We start from the raw sequence: 15114 nt of genomic DNA, 5'->3' as shown, positions 1-15114 counted from the left end.
AACTGCAAAAGGTGTTAATGGATGGGTGTGACCATCAGGATCAGAAAACCCTTCACTTGTACCCTGTATGCACTTCTTGAGGGGGCGGGGCCCTCTTCACCCATACCTAAGCATTAGCTCTTTTGCCTATGAAATGGGCTAGTTGATGTATTTTTTTTTTTCCTTAAAAACTTTATTTTTCTCTGTGTAGCTTTGGAGCCTGTCCTGGAACTAGCTCTGTAGACCAGGGTGGTCTTGAACTCATAGAGATCTGCCTGCCTCTGCCTCCCGAGTGCTGGGATTAAGGATGTGCTCCTCCACTGCTTGGCTAAAAAACTTTATTTTAAATCATGTGTATGCCACATATGTGTGAGGGCCCACAGTCCAGAGGTGCTGGATCCCCTGAGCATTACAGATGGGTGTGACGCAGCTGATGTGGGTGCTGGGAACTGAGCCTGAGTCCTCTGGTAGAGCAATCCGTTGTCTCCCCAGTCAACAGCACCACTTACAAACGGCTCTGGACACAGGAGTTGACTTGTGCGAAGCAGCACTTGGCACAGTGCAAGTGCTCTGCGAGCGTTACCTAGGTAAGACCCAGGAAGTCAACCATGGCAGGCAGTACACCACAGACCTGTCAATCTGAGGCCATGCCCAACTTTAGGTATCGTAGCTGACTTCCAATTATTTGGCCACCAAGATGCTAATAGACTTTGCTGCAGCCATTTAAAAAAACCAAGAGTTTATTCAAGAGTTGGGAATGAGGCAGAGGTGCTGGCAAGGCACTGGTGTGGACCAAGTAGAGCTTCACGGAAAAGCAACGGCGAGGCGAGCGTGGAGTGGGGGGCATGGCTGACTGCCAGTCCTTTCCCTTCAACTGGCCTCGCATTCCTTGGGCGGCAGCCCCAGCTCCTTATCTAGCCTAATGCTTCACTCTCCCACTGAGAGTTGGATGAACTGAAGGAGACATGTGTCCCAAAGCTTTATTTTCACAGCTCTGCAAAGAAGCTCAAAGCCACCGAGCTTGGAAGACTCACACAGTCTTATGGCAATGTAATGCCACAACCAGAAAGTGCAGTGACCCAGTCAACCGCGGAGGAGACAGCCGAGTAAGTGAAAGGAACTGGATGGGGTGAAGGGACTCGGGGGAACAGCGCTTTGAACCAGAGCTTTATAAACACTGGGGCTCTAACCTGCCCAGGAGGTAGATAAGTGTGTGCCCTTTGGTGTGCCCTCAAACTCAACCTCTCACAAGAGGTTAAGGAACACACCCAAGGTTGGAATTGACACTCAGACCTCCAACTTCCTGGCTTTGGAGCTGGGAGCTCAGCCTCCACCTCCCTTGTCTATCAGGAAAAACATCTGGGTTCTAACGCACGGACCATGGGCTGCTGAGGGGAAACGGTGGAAGTTAGGTTCTTTAAGGAACTTCAAGCAACACTGCCTAGGACCCAGCCAGCAGCCCCTCCCGTGCCTGAGTCACAGGCTCAAACCTTTACTCTGTCCTGGACGTTTCCCTGGAATGACTGATAGGGAGAGCTATCTGCTTGGAATGCCAGCCCAGAGGAGAGAGCTGGGTTTCATACTGTTTGCCAAACACCTCTGGGAAGCTGCTTCAGGTAGAAAAGCCTCCATGCTGGAGTGTGGCTCTCCTGCTACACAGGCGAGTCCTCCTTAGAGCAAGCAAGTAAGACAGAAGCACAAGAAAGGACAGGGGAAGTCATCTCTAAAGGCTAAAAGGTTACGTAAAGCGTAATAAAACACAACTGTTTCCTTTAAAATTTTAATGGACAGGAAATGTATAGAATAACTGCCAAGTCACATAAATTAATTTTTTTTGTTAACGTCCGTGATCCAGGAAAGAACATGCGAGCGGCATGGGTATTTTCATCAGCTGTCATCTGGGCACGTGTGGGCTAGGGACCCATCTTAAGTGGTCCAGAAAAAAAACCGGCTGCCGTGTTTGGCAGGCTTCAGTTCCTCTTCTATCACAGGGTTGGGCTCCGGCCTCTCTCTTGAGTGATAAGGGTTCTCTGGTAAAGGGCGCTCTGTTTTCACTTTGGTGACCTGGAAGGGCAAAGAAGGAGGCAGGGTTTAAAGGGACTGCAGCAGTAGTGACCCTAAGCCCTCTGGGGTCCCTCTGCTCCTGCTGCCCCAACTACTCCTCAGCGTCAAACCTCAGGCACATGTGTCTAGCCTCACTGAATCTTGTACAGACTTCAGAAAGCCCACTTTTTGTCATGCTGCATGGTAAGAGTTGAGGATACAGCAAGGAGAAGATACATGCTATCCACTGGCTAGTGAGCAAGCCAGAACTATCAAGCAAGACTTCTACCCAATGACAACGGAGAAGGGAGGATCCTGCACAAATCACTCACACTGAAGACTGGGTCCATTTCTGAGGAGAATCAGGAGTCAGCCAGGGAGATTAAGAAGGAAGCCAGTGCAAGTGAGAGAGCAGAGACGACAGAGACGACATGTACAGAACTCACACAGCAGCAGAGGCCGTACACTAAACACGCTCTGATGCTATTAGTGCTGACGCTGAGCATGCTATCCCTGCTCACCATTACCAGCAGCTCCCACCGGGTGAGTTCCCAGCGCTTCTCTAAGACTACCTTGCTGGGACACAAAGCCAGGCCCATCTGTTCTGTGCTCGGAGGTTCTGTGCACAGCTAAGCCACAGGGCCGCGTGATACAGTGTGCAAACACGTGCAGAGGTGCTTGGATTTGAGCTGACATCAACAGGTGCCACTGTTACAGGGATGCAACCAATCACCATCTGCAGGCCGGGAGTCAGGGAAGCCAGTCCTGGTGGCAGGACCAGAACTACGAGTGGAGCCAACAGCCAAATGAAACGGTAGGTTCTAAACTGCAGCCAAGAGGGAGATGGAGAGCAGCCACAACTACCATTCCCAATGGCCACCAAAATCTCAACTGAAGCAACCAGAAATTGATTTTTAATTTTTGAATTTTGCTGTGGATCTGGGGACTAGACTTAGGGACTTGCACATGCTAGGTAAATGCTGTACCACTTGGCAATACCTCTAGCCCAGAAATGACCCCTTTGAAAGTTAAGGAAGCAGGCCCTTACAAGTAGGCCACAGCTACTAAGCATTTTTTGGCTTTTACTCTAGTGGTACCAACACTAAGCCACCTACATACATGAGAGGCCAGGTCCATCTGCCTAGATATACCATTCAGAAACATGTCTGTGCCCAGAGCTCCCAGGTACACAGTTAATTCCACCACCCTGTGTGTACACATTACCTCCAGCTCACAGGATGGCAACTGGGTCACCTAAGATGACATCAGAGCTGGTGCTGGAACCCAAGGCCTTGATGCAGGTCCCTGTCCCCTGCTCTAACTGCAGGTCACTAAGGGTTCCTTGCTGCTTGACGAGTAGTTCCAAATGCTCACTCAAGATATGAGTGATATCATATCTTTGTTTTTGAAAAATGTCCGTTGAACATGAAGTACCCAGTGACTCCTTGAAAGAACAGCTAACTGATCAAGGGAAGAAGAGCGAAGCGCATCCTGAGGAGAAGGAGCAGGAAGGTCTGGGGCAGCTACGGGATGATGAACCTGCCATGTGTAAAATGGGGTTCCCGGGAGGAACTAGGATGTACAGAAGCGCCCCTACCTTGCTTTCTTTATACTCAGGTTATGATCATGAGTTGGAGATAATTCTGCCTAGAAAAGGATGTGACATCCAGAGGAAGAGGCAAGTGGGCCAGACAGAGTGCCAAAGAGAATGAAGCTGCAGCCTGGGCTCCCTCGGCTGGATGGAGCCTTTCCAGAGACTGGACAGTGGACTGCAGTACAGCTACAATTGATGATACGTGTCAAGAAATACATTTTTGAGGCGATTAGGGTGACAACTTTATTTGGGGTTAAAAATGTTAACACAAAGACTCAAGAATAAATACACCACTTTAATAGCCTGACTCACTAATTCCCCTGTGGTGAGGGAGAAACAAGAAAAGATAGTTTTACTGGTTAAGTGTGTAAGTCCTATCATTTTCCAACTCTGAATTGGCCACTATTAAAATAATTTTCTCAGTTTAGCTAAAGAATGTATCTGAAGTAAAGCTAAGTATGCCAGACTGGGAAAAAAAAGCTAGGCTACCCATCTATTTGTGACAACTATTCACAGATGCTGACCCCAGAGGGAAGGGAACTAAGATGGACAGACGGCCTGTGTGCCTGGTGCTATGCAGGGGTTCACACAGGGGCTCAGGTATAACTCGTTCAGGAGGCCAAGATCCTCAGCCTTATTAGGATCAGGGCGGACAGGATTGGAAAGTTAGTCTGAGATTCCACAGGAGGTTGTGGACAGAGGATGCAGCCCTACTCTGTCCGTCTGACCATGGCCGCCCCTTCAAGCTTTGCTCCCTGGCTCTGAGCGTGGAGGACCCCAGGTAAAGCAGCAGGAACTGTAGGCATGTGGGGAGGGCTTCTTCAGCTGCACAACACAACAGGGGAGGACATGCAGCTCGGGAGGGGGGTCCCTACAGCTCTTCAGAGTGCCATCGGTGCATCTTTGTTGCCCACACAGATCGCTCCTGCAGTGAAGACCGACAGCGCCTCAGCCCTGAATCCTTCAACTGCACAGGATGAGCTATCGTGCAGAAGCAGCTCAGAAGAGCTCTCCAGCAAGGCCCCAGCAGTGGGGGCTGGGAGGACAGACTTGGGGGGTCAACACTTGGCCTGCTCCTGTGCTAAGTACAGTCATGAGAGCACAGAGAAGAGTGCAGGTGTCAGGCGTCCGGGGACACTTCACCCAGAGTCGTCACCAAAACCACCAACACAGGAGGAGGGAGGACTGAGCTCCTCAACTGTGAGCAGGGCTTCTAAATTCTTGGTGTCACAAAATAACCTGACACAAGCTGATCCGATCACCCCAAGGGCACCTCACTGGCATGCTGCCTAAGCCGCTCTACCCCGTTAGCTAACCAGCCCAGAGAGGATGACACGTGCTTGGACACACTTGCTTCTGGATGCCTGTCTGGTCAATGGGGAGCACTCACATCCTCTCCAACCTTAGAAGGCCCCTTCTGCTTCTGTCAAAGCCAGTCCCTCTGCCTGACCTCCACCTCCAGGTCAGAGTGAGCCCAGAGGAACCTTACCTTGGACAGCTCCCCAAGGTCAGGCCGCACCCAGCCCAGATTGTCCAGCACACACTTGTCAAATTTTGCCTGTTGTTTGCGGCAGTGACGGAACATCTGCAGGTTGGAGTAATCAAGGCAAGTCCAGTACTCTGTGAAAGGCTCTGCACAGTGGCGCTTTACCTTCCTGGAAAAGGAGACTGGAAGTTAGAGGTGCCTCTTGAACAACACAACAGAGCACCCACAGGCAAGTGAACAGCCTTACGTTCTGGAAGTGCAGCAGTCAGTAATGCCACACCACCCACATGTCACCTTCAAGGCCTTCAAGTGAAGACGGACAACAAACGCTGAGACTGCAGGGAAGGGGCCCTTCCCACCGCTGGGATGTAGACTAGTGCGACCACTGTGGAAGTCACTGTGGAAGTCACCAAAAAATGGAAACCAGAGCACCATGTGACCATCACCGCTGGGATGTAGACTAGTGCGACCACTGTGGAAGTCACCAAAAAATGGAAACCAGAGCACCATGTGACCATCACCGCTGGGATGTAGACTAGTGCGACCACTGTGGAAGTCACCAAAAAATGGAAACCAGAGCACCATGTGACCATCGACACCATTCCCAGGCTGCACCCAAAGGACTCGCTATACCCTACCCCAGACGCTGGACTGTTTGTATCTACTGCTGCTCCATTCACCACAGCAAGGGAATGGAGCCGGTCTAGATGTCCATCAACAGAACACTGGACAGTGAAAACGTGGCAAACATACACAATGGGATTTGTACTCAGCTTTTATTTATTTACTTCTGGTTTTTCGGGAGAATCTCACTGTGTAGCCCTGGCTGTCCTGGAATTCTCTCTGTAGACCAGGCTGGCTTCTAACTCAGAGATTCGTCTGCCTCTGCTTCCAGTGTGCTGGGATTAAAGGTCTCTGCTACCATGCCTGGTTTACTCAGCTTCTAAGAAATATGAAATTTGCAGGAAAACAGAACTAGGAAATGTCATACTAAGTGAGGTGTCACAGTCTCAGACACGAACCACTGGCCCTCTCTCGGATCTCACGTGAGTTCACTTTTAATATACGTGAATGTGTATAGTGTCTCATTAGCACAGCAGGACGGCAGGTCAGGATGTATGCATACAAATAAAAGGCTGTGAGAGTGATCACAGACTAGGACAAGAGGCGTTGGGGGGCTAAAGGTCACAGGTGACCTGAAAGTGTAAAGTGGCTACGGGGTGGGGGTGAGGGGTGGGGAACACACAGGGAGGCAGACTCATGAAAGGAGGGAAGAGAAACAACAAAAACAAATTTTGCTTGAAAAATGTCATAATGAAAAGTAACTTTCTATATGCTTTGTAATTAAAAAAAAAAAAAAAAGAAGAAGCCAAAGTTAAGAACCAGTAAGTAAGAAATAAACAGGAAGATTTCTGAGGAGCAAGCCTTTCTTTATCCAGCAAAAATAAAAGACCATGGCCTAAGACACTGGCATCTTAGTCAGGAGAACTAACTCTCCTGGAGCCTGGTCATTCTTTACATCTCAGCTTAGCAAACTCAGAAAGGAAGGAAGCAGTCAGAGCCTGGCATGCTGACAGAGGCCAGAGGTGACAGAGCCTTCAAACACAAACACTAACTGGAAGAGGTACTGGGGCCCACACAGAGCTGTGGCTTCGGCCCACTGGTGCTCTAGCCAGAAACAGTCCTGAAGAAGAGCTGGGCGCTGCTAGGAAGCAGGGAAGCAAGTAACTGATCTGGAGCATCAGCTGGAGGAAGCCAGGGAGACGGCTGGTGCTTCAGGCACTGGCCACACAAGAAACAGGACTGGAATGGGGGCTCCAGAGCCCACAGAAGTGCCAAGTTGCCCTGGCAGCCCCACTGTAAATTCCATCCTCTGAAGAAGGGGACGGGAGACCCCAAAGCAAGCTGGCCAGTGAAACTAGCCCATAGTGCTGAGCTCCATGTCTCCAGAATGAGAGACCCTGCCTCAAAGAATAAGGGTTCCTGCTGTCAGCCTCAAGTTTCTACATGAATGTGGGTACACACACGTTCACACAAACACAGAAACAAACACACAAAGAGAACACATGGCTAGGGAGGCTAGGTGTGGGGCACAGGTTTATAATCGCAGCCTGTGGGAGGTGGAGACAGGAGGATCAGGAGTTCAGGGGCGGCCTTAGTTACAGAGTGAATCTGAGGTCAGCTTGGGCTACATGAGACCCTATTCTACACACACCTCGCCCAGAGGGGCGGGTAGAGATAAGAAGAAAAGAAAAAAATGACTGGAGCAAAATTCCCCCTCCCTTTTCATTCAAACCTGTTAGGAATTAAATACAAATTCAAGGAAGAATAAAATAGCACTACTTTATGTAACACGCCCTCCCTCCACAGAGCTGAGGACCAAACCTTGGGCCTTGTGCTTGCTAGGTAAGCACAAAATAGCACAATTTTATGTGAAAGCCATATTTAAGGTAGTGGGGAAAACCCCAGAACACATTTCTGCAGTAGAATAAAGGCTGAAAGTGCTCCCTACCCTATTCTAGAACTTGAGGACTCCCAATGCATGGCCTTCCTTTAATATGTCTCATGAAGACTTTCCGAGAGTCTAAGCATGCAGCAAAAGTCACTCTCCATGCCTCCCTCCTGCCACTCACTCAGTTTCCCTCCTAGGACTCACCAATGTTACCCGGACCCTGTGTATCCCAACCCGCACCCACTCCTGTGTTCTCCACAGTCCGCAGCAGAAGAGGAGTCCTAGCCCAGCACTGCAGTGGGGATCCTACCAGGCCTCTGCCCACCACGCCTGCAGACCCTCATCTAGTGCTCATCAGTCATCTCCAGCTCTGAGTCCCTCCTCCCTGGGCGGGCCTGAGGACCAAGGGGATTCTTCATTTCCCATCTCGGCATCTCGGGAAAAATCCTTTTCCAATATTCTCTTAGAAAACCATTTTTATTCCCCCAAATAAGTAAAGACATATTTAACCTTGCTAGCAATCATATCAATATAAATTCAAGCATCATAAAGCACCATCTCCTATGTATTAAATATTTAAACACTGTGCATATCATCAATGCAGAGGGCAGAATAAGTTGACCCAACCTAAAATAACAAAAAGGCAGGGGCTGGTGAGTTGGTTCATTGGGTAAAACTGCCACAAAGCCTGAAGTCCTGAGTTTAATCCCTGGAACTGACATAAAGGTAGCAGAAGAAAACCAACTCCACAAGGTTGGCCTCTGACCCCTCACACCTGCACCATGGCACATGGACATGACTCCCTCCCCCCAGACATCAATAAATAAAATTGTTTGTTTGTTTGTTTGTTTAATCAGGGACTGGAGAGATGGCTCAGCAGTTAAGATCACTTGCTGCTCTTGCCAAGAAATGGTTTGGTTCCCAGCACCCACATGACAGCTCACATCTAGTTCCAAGGAATCTGATACCCTCTTCTGACTCCCGGCCCCAAGACACTAGGCATGCATGAACACGGTGCACAGACATATATCTTCAATCAAAATACACAAACACATTTGAAAAAAAAATTTAAAAATCATTAATTTTTTAAAAATATAGCAATAAAAGTTCAGAAGCCAAATATAATTATCAGAACCTTAAAAAAAGAATCACACTGTTGGAAAATGTATACCAAGGAATTACAGGGTTAAATAAAAACTAGCTGCAGTGGCAGACGACTTTAATCCCAGAACTTGAGAGGTAGAAGCAGGCCTATCTCTGTGAGTTCAAGGCCAGCTTGGTCTACATAGTAAGTTCTAGGACAGCCAGGCTACCTAGGAAATCCTGTTTCAAAACATAATAAAAATAAAAAATAATGAAAAAGAAAAAAGAAAAAGAAAGGTTAAACAGTACAGACTGATGTTCACTAACAAGAGCTGTCTGGTACATTACAGTTGGCCCTTCTACTAGTAGACTGTGTAGTCACTGAAACCAAGCTTCAAAAGAATGCGTCCAGTGATTTCAGGGAAAACCAGTCTAAAAGTCTACACATTACAATTATAACCACAGAGTATCTTTGCATGTGGACAGAGACAGCACAGGCAAGAGAGAAGAAAGGCCGCTACTGGGTCTCCACGTCTGACTCTCCTGTAATGTCACTGCAGCAGCGCCTGCTCCGACAGCAGTCGGTCCCCATTCTTCTGTAACATCCCTCTGATTTCCTTTGGGAAACAACTCCTCCCTGTCTCTCAGTGATGCAGCTGCATGAAGTTAAGACTACATCCCACTTTAGGCCTGACCAATCAGAGCACTTACCTCCCAAGGTTCAAAAACAAGCCCATGAAGTCCACAGACAGTAGAGTTGGCTCAGTGTGGGGACTCTGCCTACCCTGGCAATGGCACTACAATGGCACCCTCTCAGGGCTTACTAACGAGGAGGGCAGCTTACAGTGGCTGCTGGCCATTCAGGCAATAGCCAAGGGAAAGTCTATTTGAAAATAAGGTCAACGGAGAAATGCTGAGCCAAGAGCTTATGCAGAAAAGAGGAAAAAAGGGATCACATAGTTCTGCTGTCATTTAGACCCTTGAGTCCAGCCTGCCTGACACCAGGACTATTTCTGGACTTTGGAGCCAACTCGCTCTGAGTTGAGTTTCTATCCCTTTAGTATAACAGAATTCTCAAACACCTCTTTCTGCGCCTGGGTGAGGTAGTGCGCAGTACAGGTCCAGCCCTTGCAGGCTGAATCAGGAACGAGTGTTCCAGGACTACATGGTGAGTTCTAGGCTGACTGAATCAAACCAGAATTTTTTTTGAGACAGCATCTCATGAAGCCCAAACTGGCTTCCAACTCCCTATGTAGCCATGGCTGCCCTGGTTGGTCCTCTGCCTCTACCGCCTGAATGCCAGGATTACAACCACAGCATCATGCCCAACTAACATTTTTCAGTTAACTGCACACCTGGGCCTGTCTAAGTACTGAGCATAGTGTCCACCTCAATGCTTTCCTAACCAGCACAACTGTCTGTTGTCTGTCAATAAGCATTGGGCTCAGACGGTTGCACACACCTTTTCAAAATACCCACTGCAATACTGCAGAGGACAGACACTGTTTCACAACTGAAAACTGAGATTCATGGAGGTTACAGAATTTGCCTTATAAAAACAAATCCAAAACAAACAAAATAACTAAGTTTGGTCTATCTGACTTCAAACCTGCACACTTGCAGCTCTTCTTTCTTAGCCGGAAGTCACTTCCTCAGGTAAGAATATTTCAGAACACCCTGACGTTACAACTCACACAGACACTGCCTTCAGGTGAGTCTTACCTGAAGAAGTCCAGTGCACAGCTGTTGACCAGCTTGCCCTCCTGCAGACAGCGCCTGGGGTCCTTCTCCTCCCAGCGGCACAGCATGAATTCCTTATTGGCCTTATCACACTGAGCCCCATAGTGGTGGGCGGCAGCTTTAAGCACGGCTGAGCTGACCTTCACCTGGAAAAGTGATGTAGAGGGTCACACACTATGCACTCCCGCACGTCTCGCTAGGCTGACAGAACCAGCCCAGCTTTCTCTTAAAGACAAAGATGGTGACCCTAACAGAATCTTGCTTAAAATAACCCTGTCAACATTGCTAAGGTTCCTCTCCAAGGATGAAATGAATCCTATAAGGACATCTGAAACTCCCAGAGGGCTGGGAAATCAGAGGAAGCAGGGAAAAGGAAAAGGAGCTCACAGTCTGGCAAATTATTCCTAAGAATAAAGCCCTGGAACCTGCCCACACTGATGCGAAGTCGAGCACTGTGACCATGCAGACTCCCCTGCTTGCCTTCCAACACTCTAGAGAAGCACTGAAGAGCAGCTGCAGGTAGCTCACTAGGATCGGCAGAGTCCAGGGCCCAGCTTCCAGCTCTAGAGTGTTAGCCCAGGCCGAAGCCACTTCCGTCACTGGAACCCGACAGAGCATTCTGCTGTCTGGAAGGACTCATCTTCATCCTCGCTTTTTAGCCACTTTGGCTACTGTTTCTCTTCTGATATTTCTATCTTACTGCCCGACTAAAGTCTGCAGGCAGACACTGAGCACCAGCTCTGCCATGGGCAACTTCTTAAGCCTAAATTTTCAAGAGCGGGGTGGGGTATTTATTTGCTGCTGGCATCTGGGCGTGGGCAGTTTGATAGTCCTGTTCAGGGCTGGCCTTTCTGATCTAACCTGCTTTTGCTTTACTGTTGCTGTTTTCCCGAGCAGGGAGTTTTCAGATTCCTGGTCAACTGAGATATGGAACAGAGAGCATTAGCAGGCTTCCTAAAAGTCGGTGTCAGGAAACCATACTTTAACACACCACTGAATTGGATTTTTTAAAAAATTAAGGACTTTAGTGTGAGAAAAGTCTGCACTCTTATTTTTATGCACTTTATACATATTAATTTACTAATAGGACAAACATCTGGGAAAGAAGAGTGAGAAGGCTCACCAACATCCTACAGGAAGGAGATGAAGAACCAGGACTGCCCACCAGCACTGTCCATCCCAACAATCAACACACAAAGGTAAACTCACACGTAAGTGAAATTTGCCATGCCAACTCTAACAGATTTATACTCCAAATCGGTAAATTTTTGTATTTAAGTTTGGTACACATTTGCTTATTTTATTACCTATAGCCAGCTGGGAGAATAAAGGTACTCAACCTTTTTATTTTATTTCTGATTTTGGGAGACACTCACGTAGCCCAGGCTAGCTTTGAACTATGTAGGCCAGGCTGGCCTCCTACTCTCAATCCTGCTCAGCTGGGACCACAAGCATGCACTACCACTCTTGTTTTTTCTAAAAGTCACTACATTTTAAAAATTGAGTTTCAGTGGTTTAGAATACTTGCTGCTCTTCCAGCAGACTGAGGCTCAATTCTTAGCACCCATATGTGGCTCACCAACAGTCCCAGGGGATCTGATGCCCTCTTTTGGCACTCATGGTAACCAGGCATAAACGTGGTACACATACATTCAGGCAAAACACTCATACATATAAATAATATAAAAAATTTAAATAAAAAATTGAGCACCATTTTACTTGCTTGCCAAATGCCTCAAAATATCCTTAAATGACTGATTTGATTACTTAAATCCTCAAGACAGCAGCCCTCCAAAAGCCTGAAGTATTAGTTGCTTTATTTCCTTACACAGGTGGCAGTCTTATCAAAATGAAGGTATATTCATGCTGTCATAAAGAAACAAAGATGAGACACATTCACTGAGCCAATTCCTAACCATCGAATAAACACACATTTGAGATGACATGCCAGCCATCTTCAGAACTGGAGCCCAGACGCTGTAGCCTCTCAACAGGCCTTTGGCATGACATTACCATCAGAGAGAAGGTGGAGCGCTTGAGATGCAACCATGCCCCCTTCACCTGCTTCTTCAGAGTTGATGAAGTCCAACAGTCCCCTCTCAAGTTCATCCAGCATCCTTTGTCTCCAGAACCCAGAATTTCAGCATCCTTCCTCATCATCCTTCACAGACACTCTGCGTTGCAAGCTTCCACAGAGTCACAGCAAAGCCCCCATGCCTTCCAGTACTGGCACTGCTTCCACAAACCACATCCACACCTTCTTAGTACTTAAATTATGGCAGGCCTATTTCATATTTATGTAAAACACAGAGTGATGCACTTACTACTTCACAGGATCTTGTGAGGATCCAATGAACTCATACCTGTAAAAATGCTAAGAATGTACCTGACACATAAAATGTACATCAGTACTGGCTGTTGCTTAATTTTTACTCAAAATTATCAACACACCAAGGAATATTTTTGATGTTGTTTTTGTTTGTTTGTTTGTTTGTTTGGTTTTTGGTTTTTCAAGACAGGGTTTCTCTATGTAGCCCTGGCTGTCCTGGAACTCACTCTGTAGACCAGGCTGGCCTTGAACCTGGAGATCTGCTTGCCTCTGCCTTCTGAGTTCTGAAATTAAAGGTGTGCGCCACCACCCCCTGGCTGGCATTTTTAACCCAAAGCTCCTGGATGTTTTTTTCCATAGTGATGTGACATGACCCCTAAGTCATAGAGTCCAAAATGGATTTTATCTGCTCCCCAAAGCTGTGGCTGCTGCTCTTGGCCCCCCTGGGCCTGTTGTCATATTGCAGACCTGACCCAGGCTCTCCCACATCATCGCCTCTGTCACTAGTCCACTGCTAAGGAGGACGCACTCGCACAGAGGATCTTATCTTTAACTCTGTTAAGCACAGCTTACGTCCTCACAAACTGTTCAGCTAGTCACCTCATCTTGCAAGCAAAACACCCTTGTTTATAAGTGCTAAAGGCTACTGAAAGTAATCAAGCAGTTTGGCCTAGAATTCAGATCCAACATCAAATCCTACTTTCTCCTTAACCTGTGCCTGCCTATCTCATAGATTTAATCATATGTGTCTTATCTTTTATTACACCTTAGTTATTTGCATAATTATATATATTGTGCAAACTTTAAAGAAAAATATACTGGAAAGCTCTTGCATGAAATGTTTGCTGTGCCAATTAAAAATTTAACAAAAAAGTCGGGCGTGGTGGTGCACATCTTTAATCCCAGTACTCGAGAGACAGAGGCAGGCGAATCTCTGTGAGTTCAAGGCCAGCCTGGTCTACAGAGTGAGTTCCAGGACAGGAACTCAAACTACAGAGAAACCCTGTCTGTCTCAAGAAACCAAAAGAAAAAAAAAATCAAAAACATGTCAACTCATGTTTAACCAATTTAATGATGGGATAAGAATAAAAAGCGGGCTCATGGGGACATAACTTGTCACTTCTTAGTAAGTGTTACTCACACATGAGTACAGCTAATACTTTCATCTGAAGAAATAACAGTTGCCACCCTCACAGGTTTGTAAGGGACTCCAGAAGTAGTGTGGGGAAAACACTTTTCAGTGTCTGGTGTGGAATTCCCAACACAGACTTTCCAGCCTGCCAGGTCTGTTTTTTCTAACAACAAGTCCTGCCAGGACGGTCTTCTGCCTTAACACATTCACCTTTGGCACCATCTCACGGGGTCAAGTTCAAACTGCTCTGGCCCCATCAGTGACTTCTCAGAACCACCACTAACACTAGAGCTGACATCAAATAGCTCTGGCTTTCTCAACGAACATGATCTACACCTCCTCTTCACTCTATCGCACGTTAGCTCAAAGCTTTAACAGCCCAGGCTTCAGAACAGGTGTGGGTTCCCGTTCCAACTCTTCCACACACTGTCTATGTGACCTTGGGCAAATCATTTCTACTCTCCGGGCCTACTTCTGGTCTACAGGGAAGATCAGTTATATCTTACCTTACTGTGTGTCCCAAGTAATTAGCAACGTGGCCTGCAGAAGTGGCTTGATCGTGTTTGCAATAATTACAGTAACACATCGCCTTCACTTCACTTCTCACACCACTAGCTGCACTGTGCTGTACTGCCTCTTTACCTATCTCCTTATTAAACTATAAGCTACGAAAGCAGAGCATTGTCCCTTACTTTCCACTGTATAATGAATATTTAAATGTGTCCTGTTACCAAACACCCTAGCCCATGCCAGCCTCACTGTGCAACACGCACTGTATGCTGCGGCGGCCCCCAGGCCTGCTCCGCACCGATTTTGACAGACTCGTAGGAAGGTGAGCACCTGGATAGGCATACTCGTCTCACGGGGAGGTACAGCAGGGGGCTAGGTGATGTTAGAAAGTGTCACCTCCATTCACAAGAGGGAGGGGAGACGGGTCGCGGTTGGGGCCTAGGTGTTTGGAGCACGGCGGGATGTGATCATGCAGGTCGCAGAGGCCGGGACCGAGCACGGGCCCGCCTGGCAGCTGCAGCCCCGGGCCTCCCGCCTGCCCTGGGGGCGAGCCTCACCTCCTCCACTTTCAGCTCTTCCAGAGTGGGCAGCTCCACTATCCCCGGCATGACGGCGGCAGCCGCGACCCTGACCAGGTGCCCTCGGCCGCGTCGCCCGTCTCCTTCAATTCCCCTTTGGGTCTCCGAGGCTGCCCTGTACCATTTGCGCATGCGTCTCCAGCGGCGCGCAGACGCAATGCTCTGTGACCGCTGGAGGAATGAGTGTA

General features: G+C 47.9%; 1 protein-coding gene across 1 annotated transcript; it reads right to left on the bottom strand.

Moving 5' to 3' along the window:
• Positions 1–1745: 1745 nt before the first annotated feature.
• On the bottom strand, positions 1746–15059 carry Ndufa8 (NADH:ubiquinone oxidoreductase subunit A8). Its single transcript, XM_052723178.1, has 4 exons — positions 14906–15059; positions 10360–10523; positions 5106–5271; positions 1746–2043 (listed from the first exon to the last, which is right to left on the bottom strand). The coding sequence occupies exons 1-4, from the start codon at positions 15056–15058 to the stop codon at positions 1906–1908; spliced, it is 621 nt and encodes a 206-aa protein (XP_052579138.1). The 5' UTR covers position 15059; the 3' UTR covers positions 1746–1905.
• Positions 15060–15114: the final 55 nt, after the last annotated feature.

Source organism: Peromyscus californicus, unplaced genomic scaffold, assembly GCF_007827085.1.
Source record: "Peromyscus californicus insignis strain IS unplaced genomic scaffold, ASM782708v3 Scaffold_7__1_contigs__length_154581171, whole genome shotgun sequence".
Taxonomy (NCBI): domain Eukaryota; kingdom Metazoa; phylum Chordata; class Mammalia; order Rodentia; family Cricetidae; genus Peromyscus; species Peromyscus californicus.
This window is presented reverse-complemented; position numbering and strand designations above follow the sequence as displayed.

Coding starts and splice junctions, on each gene's coding strand:
- Ndufa8 (XM_052723178.1), bottom strand. CDS start 15,058: ATGCGCAAATGGTACAGGGCAGCCTCGGAGACCCAAAGGGGAATTGAA. Junction 5,272..10,359: donor TGTGCACTGGACTTCTTCAG/GTAAGACTCACC, acceptor CTCCTTTTCCAG/GAAGGTAAAGCGCCACTGTG. Junction 2,044..5,105: donor ACCTTGGGGAGCTGTCCAAG/GTAAGGTTCCTC, acceptor TTGCCCTTCCAG/GTCACCAAAGTGAAAACAGA.